This window comes from Nanorana parkeri, unplaced genomic scaffold (assembly GCF_000935625.1).
Source record: "Nanorana parkeri isolate BGI_ZX_2015 unplaced genomic scaffold, ASM93562v1 scaffold290, whole genome shotgun sequence".
NCBI lineage: Eukaryota > Metazoa > Chordata > Amphibia > Anura > Dicroglossidae > Nanorana > Nanorana parkeri.
Window position 1 is genome coordinate 378,827 of NW_017306558.1, and position 15,819 is coordinate 394,645.

The window sequence follows — 15,819 nt, forward strand, 5'->3', positions numbered from 1 at the left end:
TGTTCCTGTCTGCGTTATCATGATTCACAGAGCATTATGGGTATTCTAAAGGAAGAGCAAAGCAGGTCATTTGCCTTTAGACATCATCCTTGTTTGAGACTCCTGATGACCCATTTGAACACAGCAGACAGGAAGGGAAGGGGACACTGACTCCTTTAGTTGCATGTAAAATTTGAGCTTGGGTGACTGAGGTCTATAAGCAACAGTTAAGAAAAGAGACTTAAGCTGGCCAAAAAAAAAACATTTAAGACAAATAAATAAAAAAGGAGCAGGATGGAATTTTTTTTCTCAAACAAACGATCGAGAAACTCCGCTCATTCCAAAATCAGATGAAATTTCATACGACATGCGTCAAGCCTCTGATGACATTATCAAGCATTCTGACATTCGTACGAAAATTTGCCAATGTATGACCAGCTTAAGATATGTTTCCCTACCTGCTGCTCCATAGCTTTAGGCTACTTTACAGAAGCTGTTTTAGAATTACTTGGACTGAAGAAACTGCTGCTCTGGGTTCCCTTCAGTCATGGGTCACGAGGCAAATAATAAAGACAGGGTTGAGTGGTCTGTGCTAAATAAGAATGCTTATGCTAGACAGTGATTAGCTATGCCAGAACACTCCTCCTCATAAGGCCTACTCCCACAGAGAGCCTGCAACATTGGTTTCTCCAGGACCATCAAGCATGTAACAATGTCTATGGGTATATAAGGCTTTGCTCCAGCAGCAAACTTAGGTTTATTTTCAGACAACTGGTCTGTTTTATTAGTCAGGCCCTTACTAACCTGTAAGGAACAAATTACCTGGAACACTTCTGTGTTTTCAGACACAGTGCAAGCTGTCCTAATGGCCGGGAAGATTGTTGTCCCACTTGCATGTATAAAAATAATGTCATGTTTAGGGAGAATTAGCCTTGTGCTGCATCCAAGGCAGTGACATAAAAATTGAAATGAAGCCCTGGGACTAACTTGAAGCCATGATGTTATATCTCCCCCACCAGAAAGAAGGGAGCAGGAAGGCTGATCAGGCTGCACCCTAGCTGCTCTGTACTTTTTTAAGCAAATTATAACCTGCTGGGCTCTCTTTAATTTTAGGGATAGCAAATGAAAAAAATCCCAAAAAGAAACACTAACATTATATGTATACACAGTTTGCACAGAACAAATTTTTGTGTAGTGCAGAAATCAATATATACTTGATTGCAGCAAAGGGACTCTATAGCCTTGGTAAAATAATTATTAGAAGACATCAGCCTCACACCATTTAGGCATCAACAATCTTGCCAGCCGATTAACCTGGTAATGTGATCATTGTACCTTTCTGGGGTAACTTTTCTATACGTGCCAATGTGGAAACTCCCATTGATTAAAATAGGAATAAAAAGTTGCAGAGACACCATGTCACTTGTGTGCGGTGTCCTCATACGTCAGTAAAAGGTATACAATGGAAATGTATACTATTATTCAGATTTTTAGGAAGCCTTTAACTACTGCCATATACACAACATCATTTTTATTTGATTTTTTTAATGTTTTTTTAATTTATTATGGTTGCAAAAATACCAACCCCCTGTCCCCCATATACTAGCTTGTCCTTCTTAAAATGCTTAGCAATACTTTACCCATACGCTATATATTAAAAGCAAACTGGGCAAAGCTAGGACAGACAACCATTGCGTCTCTAATTTGTTCTGAAATGTAAGCTTCCATTGATGAATTACAACACCCAGCGTTCTTCACAAAGTTTCCAGCAAATCACATACAGCCAAGGATAGCAAACTGCGTAATAAAAATGTGTTCATCACATAAAGTAATCAAATGAGGTTTGCTTTCAAAAATACCAAAATGTATTTTTAATAGCTTCTTCACAGCAAATTATTTACTTCAATAATTCACACACCAAAATCCAAAATTACATGATTTATGCTGCACATACATGTCCACCTCCCTTCCAATACTCCCATTACCAATCTGTATTCTGACCATGTTCTTTAAGTACTGCAAGAACATCATGGGTATCATTACATCATCCCTTATTAGCAAGTCCTACCGATTCTCCCTTTCAAGGTCCTACCTCAGCTAATATTTCAAAAGCAAGAAAATAGAAAATGACCTCATATCCCTCCTCACTCCCATTCCTAAGGGAATAGGTTGCTTTTAACCTTCATCTGTATTGTAATATTTAGCTGCTACGGCAGCACAAGGAGCTAACAGTGCTGCACATGAAATATGGCATTATACCCGATTAACCCTTCCATACAAGATGAAGAGCTGCAAGGTGAACCGATAATTAAGAAATCTTCAGCAGTGATAAAAGAAACTTAGTGTATAAAGAGATAGTGTTCCTCATATGTCCGTTCTATGCATTGTGTTCACACACTGGCCTCCACTGAGTGATTGGTACAACTCATCCTGTTATTATAACAAATATACTGTATGTGGTCCTCAAAGAGTACACGCCGTGCAGATCACACAGACAAGGTCAGCACATAGCGAACACACAGCAAACATGCCATAAAATCCACTGCTTGTTGATTTCAGTGATTCATTTTGCTATTGTCGCATTGGGTTTGCCATTGCACAGAATGGGCGAAGACTGTTAATCCTTAGGGGTAATGGTTTTGCGTGTTTTGCACATTTTTAAACGTGCATATACAAAGACACGCGTTTTTCAATTTCAAAACATTTTATTGGTTTTACATAGCGTATCTGAGATAACAACATTTCGAATGAAGCAGTTACAAACACCATACAGACAAGTCCTTAATTTGGCGGAATAGAGGGGAATAGTTAGTTTTGTATAGGGTGTCGTATGTGGTAGTCAATTTTACCCCTAGGTAATCTAAATGGGGTTCATGCCAGATAAAAGAGAAATTGTCTTGGATGGTGCGGACAGCCTCCTGACCGAGAGAGATGTTAAGGGCTGAGGATTTGGTTTCGTTAATGGTCAGGTTAGATATGCCAGCGAAGGAACGAAGAACGGAGAATAAGTTGGGCAGAGAGATGTGGGGTTGAGTCAGTGTTAGTAAGAGGTCATCTGCAAAGAGGTTAACTTTGTAGTCAGAAAGACACGCGTTTTTAATGAGCAGATTGAAATGCATTGTGGTGAATTAGCAAATGTGTGCACAAAACGCACACAGAAATGTGCAAAATGCTTGTGTCGCATGTTTACATGCGCTTCCATTGAAGTCTATGCAGCCAAACGTGCTGTAATCTGCCCGAAAGAAGCTCATGTACCTTTTCCAGCTTTCGGCGTTGTACAGCTTGTGACAGAACTCTCAGGTGTGAACAGGAGCCATAGAAATGAATGAGATTTCTTGTGTGGAGAGTTTTGTCGCGCTTAACTTTGAGCATCAAAACGCCCAGGTGTGAACAGGGACTAAGAGGTTGAAGCTCTACTGCAGGGCAAACAGCTGAAACACATATATGGGAGTTGCTGTACCTGCCAAAGATTTGTATGTCTGTTCAGCCAGTTGTTTGACAGTCCTGCTCGATGGCATAGCCAAACCCTTCACCTCAATGCAACAGCAATATAGCTTAGTCAAAACCACAGTTCCAGCCTGCCAATTGGACAATGCAGCAGCAGCAACACCCTGAGGTGATCAGGGCCGGCCTTAGGCCTTTAGGCGCCCTGTGCGAGAAAGCTTTACAGCGCCCCTCAGTGGCCACACCCTTTAGTGGCCACACCCCCGTAACCACACCCATTTCCCCCAATATCCGCACCATTTAAAGACTCCTATTTTGTTAAGCCGCAAAGAAACATATTAAAAAGTATGATAAAAATAAAACTTTTATTGATTATATCTGCTCTCTATGTTCTGTCTCGTCACTACAAGTGCTGCCTGATTTGACCAGAGGGCTGCCACTCCCTCTTCCTTTCTGATTCCTGACTTACAGAGGATTACAGTGAACAGATATGGAAACAAATTCACATAATTACACTAACTGCATTTACAGCAAAACAAAAGACAGATTAACCTTTCTAATTCTCCAGTGGTACAGTGTAGCAGGCACCAGGATCCTGCACTCCTGAGGCCAAGCAAAGGGAAGTTGTTTGCATACCAGAGCACCCTGGAAACCACAGCATCTGAGGTGTTTCACAATAAAGTGGACCAGACGTGCAGACATCTCCAGGTTACTATTACATTTTACCAGTCTACTGTAGATTTAGAAAGGGTAGTTTAATGTGAGTGCACTTTGTTAAAAAAATTTTAATTGAACTGATCTATGTTTTTATGTATTTGCTTGGAGTTCAAATGTAAGCTCCAAACAAATAGAAAAAGCACTCTATTGGCCAGATACATATTCACTAAAGTGGACCTTTACCCACTTTGACTAAAAATCACATTAGCATACAGCTCTGCATGCTGATATGAAATAATCCTACATTCATTAGCTAAACAAACATATTTTTATTTTACTTACAATTTCTTTTTTGCCCACTTCCTGGACCTCTTTGGCGCAAATGTATTCGTGCCCAAGCATTGCATCCTGGGAAGGTTTAAATCAGCAGTGCATTGCTGGGAAATCTCATTTGTAATCTCAGGAGATCTCAGGGAAAAGCATTTTGCTCCACTGAGATGCTATATATGGTCACGTGTCCTAGTCACATGTGCCAGAGTTTCAGGACATAAAGGGAGATCTAGTAATCTGCCCTCAATTAAAATGGCTACAGTCAAAAGAAGACTGGGGAAGAAAAGAAAAATAAGTTCTGCAAAAAAATTAAAAAAGCCACCAATTAGCTAGAAGTATGTGTTTGTAGATTGCCATTACTAAACATTTCTAAGGTGTGTTTGTTGTTATTTTGAAGATATGGGTCTCATGGGCCCTAATTTCCTAGGAGTCCCAGGGCATTTTTTTTTGTTCATTTTGGAGATGTTTCAGTTGTACATCTCATACTTTTTAGCATTGCTAGTCTACCTTTATGTATTATATAAAGTTTTTTTTTTCTTTTAGGAGAGATAGGGTTTAAATTTGCTAGCAGGTATACATATACTTTTATTTCCAAGGGTTTAGACAATTGTGAAAAAATTGTACAAAAATCTGAAAAACAAAAATCATTTTTCAGTCACGGTTTTCATCACGTTTACAAAATGTGTGCACCCCCCAGATAATTACCCCACAGTACAACTGTTAAAGTCTGCTGTTTGAAGCAGTATCACATCAGTGTGATTTTTATATAGTGTAATGGAATGGAATGGTAAAAGTGAACCTTTGCCTTTCACTTTAGGAAAAATGTATTCCCTTTCAATGCTATGTTGCAACACAGGCAGGGATTTAAAAAATAAAAATCAATTTGCATGAATTGTTAGAATATCATTAAGATGAGATCAAGCCAGTTTGGAGAGGACACATTAGTACACGACGACTTTGGAAAGGCTAAAATCCCGAATGGCTGTGTTCCCCTGCCTGAGCATTTTACATTTATAGTCTCAGAGTAAACACATATGCCAACCAGATCATCGAATATACCACATCCGTCTGGACTAATCCAGAGCAATGATGATCACCAGAATGCCCTCCATCTCAATCCCACAGAGAAGGCATAGAGGATGTTTTAGCAGAGAAAAGGCAAAGATCAGGATGAACTGGCCCCATTGAGCCAATGAATATGCCAATAAAACCCTGCACCTGGATACAAACGTGTTCAGTTTGTTCCTGAACCTGGAGGCCAAGAAGACCACATCTCACATACCCCATCTGTGGCACAGGTCCTGGAACAACTCTCTCAGGTCCAGTTGCTGTCAGCTGAGGAAATCTGCCTGCCCGTTGTCTATGCCTGCAAAGTACACAGCTAACAAGGCTGGATCATGCAGTTCTGCCAAGGACAAGATGTGCTTTACCTATCTTGCTGCAGTGAGACTTTTGGTTCCTCCACAAAGTTGATGTACACAACCACCGTTGCATGGTCCAACCAAGGCAAAATCAGATGGCCCTCCAACAGGTTGGTTCGAGGCTAAAGGGACATCCAAATCCAGTTGAAGCTCCAAGATGTTTATCAAGACATAAGATGCCTTCGATGCTAAGCCCCTGCGTTGACAAGGTGTTCAGAACTCCGTCCCAACCTGACAGACTGGCATTCATCATCAGTATCTTCCAAAGAACTGAAAGCAAGGACTTTCCCATGTGCAGTACTAGATTCCTTAGCCAACAGGCGAGGAATAACCTGGTCCTTGGTGCCAATTGAATCAGCCTGTCCAGGGGCAGGACCTATTTGTCCCACAACGATAGAACATTGCACAGCCGAGGTCTGTAATGAAACTGGGCAAAAGGAACTGCATCAAAAAGGAGGCTACCATTAGTCCCAAGGAAAGGAACATTTTCGCCTATTAGGTTTCCAGGACTAAAACCAGATACATCCAAAGTGATCAGTCGGTTCCAGTGACAATTTTTGATGGTTCATGATCCACAATAACTTCTGTAAGGTCTAGACAGTCAAAAATATGTTATCCAACTGTTCCCTCAACAGGAGGTCATCAAAGTATCACACAATGGGGATGCCACAAGAGGGCAAAAGGGCCAACACTGGAGCCAGCACCTTGGTGAACATCTCAGGTGAAGAGAGGCCAAATGGCCGGGCCATGAATTTGTAGTGCAGGGGCCCTACAGTAAACCTCAGTAAACTTTGTGGTGCCAGAAAGATTGGTAGATGCACATAAGCATCTTTGATGTCCACAAAAACCAAAAGGTCTCTCAGATGAAGGGAAGCAGATGACAGATCTGGTGGCCTACTTACCGCATCTCCTGGGATTGGGCAAGCACAAAGGCAATGACACCAGCTCTGGACCCGGAGAGCACTCTGCAGTCAACTTAACCAGAAGTTTGGAAAGTGGCCTATGCAGAACCCAGTGCCAGAGGATCATTTCCAGGCCAGCCCCGCTATGTCAAGTTCAGCAGGTTCAGATGTTGCACAGGAGGGGGGCCTATAGCAGCAAAATATGTCCATCCCCTACTACACTGGCATGCTGGAGTAGGAGGGGTTATACCCTGAGCTGGCCTAGAATTTTGCCACAGCCAAAGCCACCGCAGCAGGACCAAGGATCAGGCGAGTGTATCTTTTGTATTCCGGCCCCTAGAGAAACGAGCAGTTAACCCTTGCAGTGCTGGGGTAGCCCCACTGCAAGGGTTAACTTTAGAAATAACTGGAGGTCTTTAAACAAAAGTTACATTTTTAACATATGCATCTTACATTTGATTGTCTTATTTACAGTAAATTTCAATAACCAGTGCAAAGAAGCAACATACTTAATGCAAAGAGCAGTACATCATAGTAAACAATCAAAACTCACTTAACCAGTGCCAGACCAGCACAAGATGGATTCTAATTGTTGCTATAGGTACCACACTTTGAACACAGACCTTTTCTGTACTTTGTTTTTACTGCATAAGTTCTGGTACAAAAGTGCAGATAAATGTTACTGTACCTTTTCTAGTGAGGACATTTGATGTTGTAATCCATCATTCTTTCTAGTTGCTTCCTCAGATAAAGATTTATATTTCTCTGCTTGGGTCTGCTGTATGTTCACAGTTCTCTGTAGCCGTACACGCTCTTCCTCCAGGTCCTTTACACTAACTAGAAGTGTTCGATTTTCATCATCCTGTTGATTATATAGAAACCAACAGCAACAAGTGCCGTTAAGGAACATAATTGTTTAATACACCAAAAAATAATAATAAGTCAATCAGGGTTAAGGATCCTAAAGCCATATATTGCTAATTCAGCTCTACAGACATTACAGTCTACAATGCACTACTGTTAGCTCCTGATGCTTCTGCCAATTACAGTGAGAGGCAAGACTGAACATGCAAGATTAGCCAAGTGTTATCTGTCTATGAAATCTATGCCACCAACATCACTTGACAGTACTCAGTACACAGAGACAAAAACCACATTCAAGGGTCCTTAAAACAGGTTGTAAATTTACTATGAGAAATGTTATTTTCTGTAAACCCTTCATTACCAGAGGTAACTGAAGACCAGATCCCCAGAACAAATTTGACAACTTAAGTATGCATTAGGTAACATGCCTATCATTCTATAAATAATTAATTTACCTAAATAATTGTCACACTGTGACAAGTACACTAAACGCTGTACTTAAAACTGTGTATGTGCATTATAAAAGTCACCTACCTGAGAACGTTATATGGCCTAGAGTGAATGTATTTTGCCTTTCATGTGACATTTTTTTCATCGTTCATTTTATGACAGCACTAAAACAGGAAAATAAACCCCAAAAAGGACACCATTGGGCAAATAGACATCCCATGCTGTATGCAGAATTTAAAAAAATGGACATCTTACATTAAAACGTAACTATAGATTGCAAATATAGATATGATAAACAGTTACACACATGCAATTTTAAGTAATCTTGGGGTTAAAAATATGTTTTTTAGAATGTGTGAGAAAAATAGAAAAACTGGTTTGGCAGTGAAAGTGCTAGACAAACAGCTACATGCAAAGATACAATATAAGATAAACATACATTTACGGATCTACCTCAACTTTAGCTTTATAGTAGAACTAAAGACTCCTATATGAGTAAATACATACCAAATCCAATTTGATACACAAGCCCAATAATATAAACAAAAAATCTGCTTTCCCTTTCCTAACTTAGCTCCTCTTCCTCACATATTCCCAGTGCAGCTTAGAAGGGGAGGGTTTTAGCAACAGAGACAGTGATATCAATGCCGAAAGCAGTGGGCAAGACTAGATTGTGGCCAGGTGCTATTTGAAAAGCTATAGGCTTTTGGATAAGCAGCGACAATGCTTTTAACCATGCCTAGTGCAAAAAAAATTTCCCTGTTGTGTAGTGACCACTGCCATTGGAGACCTACTCGTGTGGCACACCTATATGAGAGTGGTAAACTGCTCTGATTTCAAGAGCGGTGCAGCAGCATTGCCACACCATCACTAGCAGCTGCATTAGGTGGACTTCACTGGCAGGCAAGTGGGACTTTGCAGGGGGCCAAGAGAAAATTAAAAAAGGAAGATGCACTTACAATTAAAGCAGAACTCCATGAATGATATTTTATGGATACGTACAGCTTGGCCCAACATAACTATTCAAATCTGATATGTGGAGGGCGGCTGGAGATTCTGAAAATTTGTGTAGTAGTCCATGCTACATTCAGGAATAGCTAGTCTCTTCCGGCTGTGGCTCCCATGGTTACCCTCTGCACACTGAGCACAGAGAGTCGATCGCTTGGTACACAGCCATTAAGAGAACTCAGCAGGAATGTCCTCTATTCCCTATCTTTTTCATCTTTAAGATTCAACCAGTAGACATTGTTGGTTATCAGCATAAGCTTAGCCTATTCGCAGATAATATCCTTCTTTGTAACTTACCCACATGCCACCACACTGAATATACTCCGCACCTTAGAACTCTTTGCACAAATCTCTGGTCTACAAGTGAATAGTGCATAATCGAAGGGCCTCAATATCTTGCTTACCCCACAAGATTTCCCTGTAATGCAAGCGTTGTTCACCCGGGTTCCTCATTCTCTACCCTACCTTGGGGTTAATACATAAAAACCTTTTATTAAGCCATCTACCCCACAATGCTTCTGAAACCAGACCGTCTTTTTACTGTGTTACATACTGGATTTTCTGGTTGAAGAGAACCGCAGAAGTTAAAATTACATTACAACCTAGATTTTCTATCTTTTTAAAGTCCTCCCTACATTGGTTCCTACATAGAAGGGACATTCGCTTTACATTAGACTCTATTAAACCCTGGTTACCTAAAACAATTCTATTTAGGCAGAAACTAAATTTATGCAAGTACTGATATTGATCTTTTGGTACTCGCCGATACAGAGTACTGATAGCGGTACTTGCACTAGCATGGAGCTGGCTTCCTGGGCAATCAAGAAGCCGGCTCCATGCTGTTTGGTCGGCTCGATGCCGATTGGCTGGGAAGCTGGCTTCCCAGCCAATCAGCACCAAGCCGGCTTCCTGGCAAATCAGGAAGGCGGGTATTAACTGTTTGGCCGGCTCCATGCTGATTGGCAGGAAAGCCGGCTTCACAGCCAATCAGGAAGCCGGGCGGCGAGACATACCCGCGCCTGGCTTCCTGACTGGCCGAGAAGCCGGCTGCATGTTCCCTCGCGGCGTTGCCGGTCAGATCCCTCTGATAAAAAGTTGCTGGTATTGGGGAAGGTATCGGAGCATTTGGGCGAGTACGAGCATTTGAGCAAATACTTGGTATCGGCACCGATACTAGAATTGGTGCATCCCTAGTCACATTACTTGGGAAACACTAACTTGCAATAGTATTGTGAAGATAGACTGCAAGCCACTACCGAGCAACAAAATACTTTGGCTGCAACCTACCCCCAAGAAAACATATCTCGAATCCAGTCACAGAAGAAATGTTGTTGTGAGGGAAAATAAAATAGCCCCCGTCGAGTTGGGTTGCACTCTCTCCAGACATCAACTAACGAGCCACGAGCTACTAGTGTCCCGAATGTGTGTGGGGATGTGGAAGGGTCTACTGAGTATGTTGTTTTATAAAATTATATAAAAGTATATACAACATGGTTACAATCGTCACATATTATCAGGGTTCCTTCTTTTTTAGATTCAATTACATTAAACAAGTGTGAACGGAAGGGAATGTGTGGTGTAGTAGATGACCAGCATGATCTCAGCATCCTGAAGGGGCCCAACCAGGACAAAATATAGTCCTTCTGGGTCCCTGATCTGGGACCCAAGAGTGATGTGGGACGATCGTTCAAATTCGATTAGTACATATCAAAGTTTCGCCTGAGTACAGGAAAGATACACCTGTGGTTATTGGGAGCTAAAATATTTGAGGGCAGCTGATGCAGAAAAGACCAAGAACACCAACAGGCTTGGAACATTGGTTTTACCTTTTTATTACATTCATGTGTTATGTTGTCCAGCTCCTCTTGCATGACCCGTAACTTTGCTTTCAGAAATCTAATTTGAGCTTCTGTAAAAAGAAAAAAACACATATGCATGGTTTAGATAAACGGTTATATATGTGCATTATATTTTGTAATGCAATCTATAAAAAGGTAAGCTCAGTTGTGTTCTTTCCAGTTGTGGAAAGATAAAAGGATAACTACATGCATTTCCTAATTTTACAGTTTTAGTGTGGCTATGCTATTACATTTGTAATATACTTTTGATAGGAATAGTTACACAGAAACACTAAAACCCAACTAAATTCACAGAAATAGATATGCAACGAGGAAGGAGTTCTCAGCAGCTCTAAAACGTTGCATTTCCTTTATGGTGAAAAAATGGCCTGCTTCTTGTTTTGCTAAAATGGAGCGCTAGCAATACTTTGTACATTAGATTCATCCCAAATTGCTACATGTATGGCTACCAGAAGACCCACTGCTCTCAGAATTCTAACAGACATGGTCAGAAACACCCCTCTCTCTACATTGCAATACAAGTCTGTGTAATGAAACTTGTGCTGAAGGGGTGTGGATGTTACTCAGTTATGCCAGTACAGGGCTCTAACGCGCGAGGGCTAGACCCATAATTTTCATGGAGACAAAAAAAAAAACAACATTAAAAAGGCATTTCCTAGACAAGATAAGTTAAACATTATGACATGGGGGTACAGAGCTATAAGGACGTCAAGTGGCTTTAACATACAAATTGAGTAAATAGTAATGTTTATGTAAAAGATATCTTGCACACAGGAAATATAAATAAGCATTTCCTCCCATAACAATTGTGTAATGCATATATAATTTAGTGAGAATCCCCAAAACAGATCCCTTACTTCTTTACATAGAAACTACTTTTAAGTTTAACCTAGCTAAACTTACAAAAGAATGCAGAGCCATGCAGCATTTTGATTAAAGTTTGCCCCGCCTAAAGCCTATGGACATCTTAGGAAAAGAGGTAAAAATCACATCAGCACACAGCTCTGCATGCTAATATGAAATCATTTTACATTTATTAGTTAGCCAAGCATATGTTGCTTTTGCTTACAATTACTGTCTTTCCACTTCCTGGTTGAGTGAAGCACTGGTGATGTAATCCTGGCCTCCAAGATACATCCTGGGAAGGCTACATGAGCAGTGCTTTCCTGGGAAATCTCATCTGTAAACTGCAAAATCAAGAAAGGTCTCGGGGAGAAGGAATTTGTCCTCCCTCAGATGATGTGCACTGTGATATATCCCAGGTGGCAAACCCAGAGTTCCAGGAAGTAAAAGGATATGGAATAATCTACCCTTAGTGAAAATGGCCACCATGAGAAAAATGGGGAGGAAACAAAATAAGATATGCATAGAATTAAAAAGTCTGCAATTACTCATAGACATCCGTTTCTAGATTGACATTACTAAACATTTCTAAAAAGGTGCCTTTGTTGTCATTTGTAAGAGAAGGATGAAGTTCTTTTTTAAAAAGGTATTTCAACAGTGAATGTCTATTCCCAAATATTATACATAGGCTATCATGCCTTAACTTACACTGAGTGCACAATTATTAGGCAAGTTATATTTTTGCGGATTCATTTCATTATTGAACAACTACAGTGCTCTCGGTCAATCCAAAATGTTAATAAACCTCAAACCTGAATATTTAAGAAAGTAAAAGTGATGATGTTTTGGCTTTCTTGTGAGAACATCTACGTGTGCACAATTATTAGGCAACTATTAGTGTGCAGGATTATTATGCAACTAAAATGGAAAATGAAAATTTTCCCAGCTCACTTGTCTATTTTTCATCTGTGAAAGTAAATAAACATTTCTGACATTTTCAACAACAACAAAAAAACAGGGACCAATAGAGCCCCCTTCTTTTCATTAACAGTCATAAGCCTTCCATCCATGGAGTCTGTCAGTTTCTTCATCTGTTGACGATCAACTTTTTGTGCAGCAGCAACCACGGCCTCCCAGACACTGTTCAGAGAGGTGTACTGTTTTCTTTCACCGTAAATCTCTTGTTTAAAAAGGACCCACAAGTTCTCAATAGGGTTTAGGTCAGGTGAGGAAGGGGGCCGTGTCAAGTTGATTTTGAGTCCATCTTCAACCCGAAAAAGGTCCAACTAGCTCATCTTTAATAATACCAGCCCATACCAGTACCCAACCTCCACCTTGCTGACAGCTGAGTCAAAGTGGAGCTCTGTGCCCGTTACTGATCCAGCCACGGGCCCATCTATCTGGTCTGTCAAGAGACACTATCATCCCATCAGTCCATAAAACCTTTGAAAAATCTGTCTTCGGATATTTCTTGGCTGTTTCAACTTATGTGTCTTCTGCAGTGGTGGTCGGGTTTCAGACTTCCTTACCTTGGCCATGTCTCTGACCACTGAACACCTTGTACTTCTGGGCACTGCAGGTAGGTTGCAGTTCTGGAATATGACAGCACTGAAGGATAATGGGTTCCTGATTGCTTCACGTTTGATTCTTCTCAAATCTTTGGCATTTCTGGAACTTTTGCTCTCATGCAGAGCTAAGCCGCTAGCAGAATCTTTACATCCAACACACTACTGAGTGTCAGATGCACCTCCCCTCACACGGAGGTTCCTACTAGCCTGACATTACATAGGAATCCTTTACTGTAAAAATGAAAGTACAAAATACCATATAACAATTATTTCACTTCAATATATTTACATTTATTTAAAGTTAGCTTAAATTATCTGTCCATCCAAATCTGACAATTTAGAAATGTTCAGAATTGCTGTACTGAATTACTCACTGGGTTATTATATATCTAGGGGACACAGCAATCCTAATTGAGGATTTACCTCACCTTCTACAGCGGAGAATTGAAAATTATGATCATACTTAGAGTAAAGAATCACCTTCCATGCTGGTAGTAAATTAGTTTGTCTTCAAGTCTACGCCGAGACTTCTTGTAACAGCTAAGATCAGAAAGCAGTTGTTTTTATATTGACTTCAAACACTTAAATTTAAAAGATCTCTTCTTGAGACCTTTTTGGAAAATAAAATACAGGTAGCCCTCAGTTTGTTCCGGTTCGATTTGCACCGTTTCAAAATAGCGCCCTTTTTTGTCCAGTCACGTGACCACCATTGTAACAACAGCGCCACCTAGTGTATCCTTAAGGATATGCAGAGGAACGCTAAACAACTGCAAGTAGCTAGAATACAACAGTATGTACAGTACTGTGCACAGTCTCTGGCAGCTAGATCGGGGCACAGGTGGAAGATCGCGGCTCAATCCAAAAATTGTGGATACTTACAGAGATGCACAGAGGGACACTTGGAGGTATGGTGGTGCACACATGGAGATGCGCTGGTGGCACAGGGGTACACATAGATATACACAGCCACAGAGATATGCTGGAGGCACACTTGAAGCTACAGAAGAACACAGGGGTACACTTGGAGATATAGGAGGTGCACAGAAGTTATTTTGGCCACATAGAGGCACATAGAGCCACGTTAGGGGCACAGGGGTACCCTTGGAGCATTCCTAACATTCCTTTCAAACCTTTAAATATAGTGTATTATGTCACTTACGTCATTTTTGAGAGAGGCCTGGAACCTAACTCCCTCACTTCCCATTGACTGACATAATATACTGGGTTTCAATTTACATCGGTTTCTATTTGCAACTATTCCTTCTGGAACCTAACCCTGGTGTAAATCGAGGGTTACCTGTATTGAGTTTGCTAATTTTTCCGCATAACAAACTTTCAACCTCTCAATTCCACTATGTTCTTCCTATTCTGGTGTGATAAAGGATTTGGCATTTTGACACCCAAAAGTGAAACATTAGTTTTGGATAGCAAATGGGCGTATTATATTTTATTTGACTATATAAATGGCACTGCCTGGACAAAACATCAAATATATGACACCTGACTAAATATGACAAGCATGCAGAGCTGCGGAGCAGAAAGAATCACTGTCAGCAACCAACAGAACAGTCACACAGAAGCCAGAATTAGATATGACAGAATCCCATGACCTGATATTACTCTCTGGCAGAAAGCAGAGTTTTCAAAACCTTGAGTTATTACTGACTAAAGTGTTTAATAAAATATTTCCTTGATCACTGTTGCAACACAAAAGTTGAACATTATATGCATCATTTGCCGGCACTGTCAGCTCAGGGTCTGCGGTTCATGGTCTCATCTCACACACAAGTTGCATTGGCTCATGCCCAATGCTGACACTGCAGCCCAATATCAAGGGAGACCAGAAGTAGCAGAGCTGACAGACATCCTTTGGATGTGACATGAAGTAAATCTATTACTTACACTCCAACAATTCATAGCCACATGGGCTTTGCTGCAATGCCGTCAAAACAATCAACATTCCCCCCCACTTTAACCAGCGAGGTTACCCTGTAAGTGGGACTGCTTAGCTGTACTTACTTTCTGTGCTGGGAATTTTTTGTACTGTTCGTTGTGTGATAAGCCATTTGTTCGCACCTTCTTTTAAAAAGCTAGTTATAAATTAATTGGAGCAGTTGTCATTTCTGTTTAGGATACTTAATACTTAGAGGAACGTTACCCATATCTTTGAAATGACAACAAATACACCTTTAGAAATATTTAGTAATGACAATCAACAATCACATACTTCTAGATAATTGCCGGCTTTTTATTCTTTGCATACCTTATTTCTCTTTTCTTCCCCAGTCTTCTGACAGTGGTCATTTTTGGGCAGATTAATATATCTGTCTTTACTTCCTGGAACTCTGGCACATGTGACTAGGCCACGTGAGCATGCACATCATCTCAGGGAAGGAAAATGCCTTTCCCTGAGATCTCATTAGATTACAGATGAGAAGTCCCAGCAATTCACTGCTGATGTAAGCTTCCCAGCATAGTAAATGCCCAAAAGGAC

General features: G+C 40.7%; 1 protein-coding gene across 1 annotated transcript in view; it reads right to left on the reverse strand.

The window, feature by feature from the left end:
* TEX9 (testis expressed 9) overlaps positions 1-15,819 on the reverse strand; it is a 44,299-nt gene that overhangs the window by 12,223 nt on the left and 16,257 nt on the right. Inside the window, exons 8-9 of the mRNA XM_018557568.1 lie at positions 10,882-10,964; positions 7,422-7,595 (exon numbers count right to left, since the gene is read on the reverse strand). Of these exons, the coding sequence (XP_018413070.1) occupies positions 7,422-7,595; positions 10,882-10,964 (257 nt within the window). The remainder of the gene's footprint in view (positions 1-7,421; positions 7,596-10,881; positions 10,965-15,819) is intronic.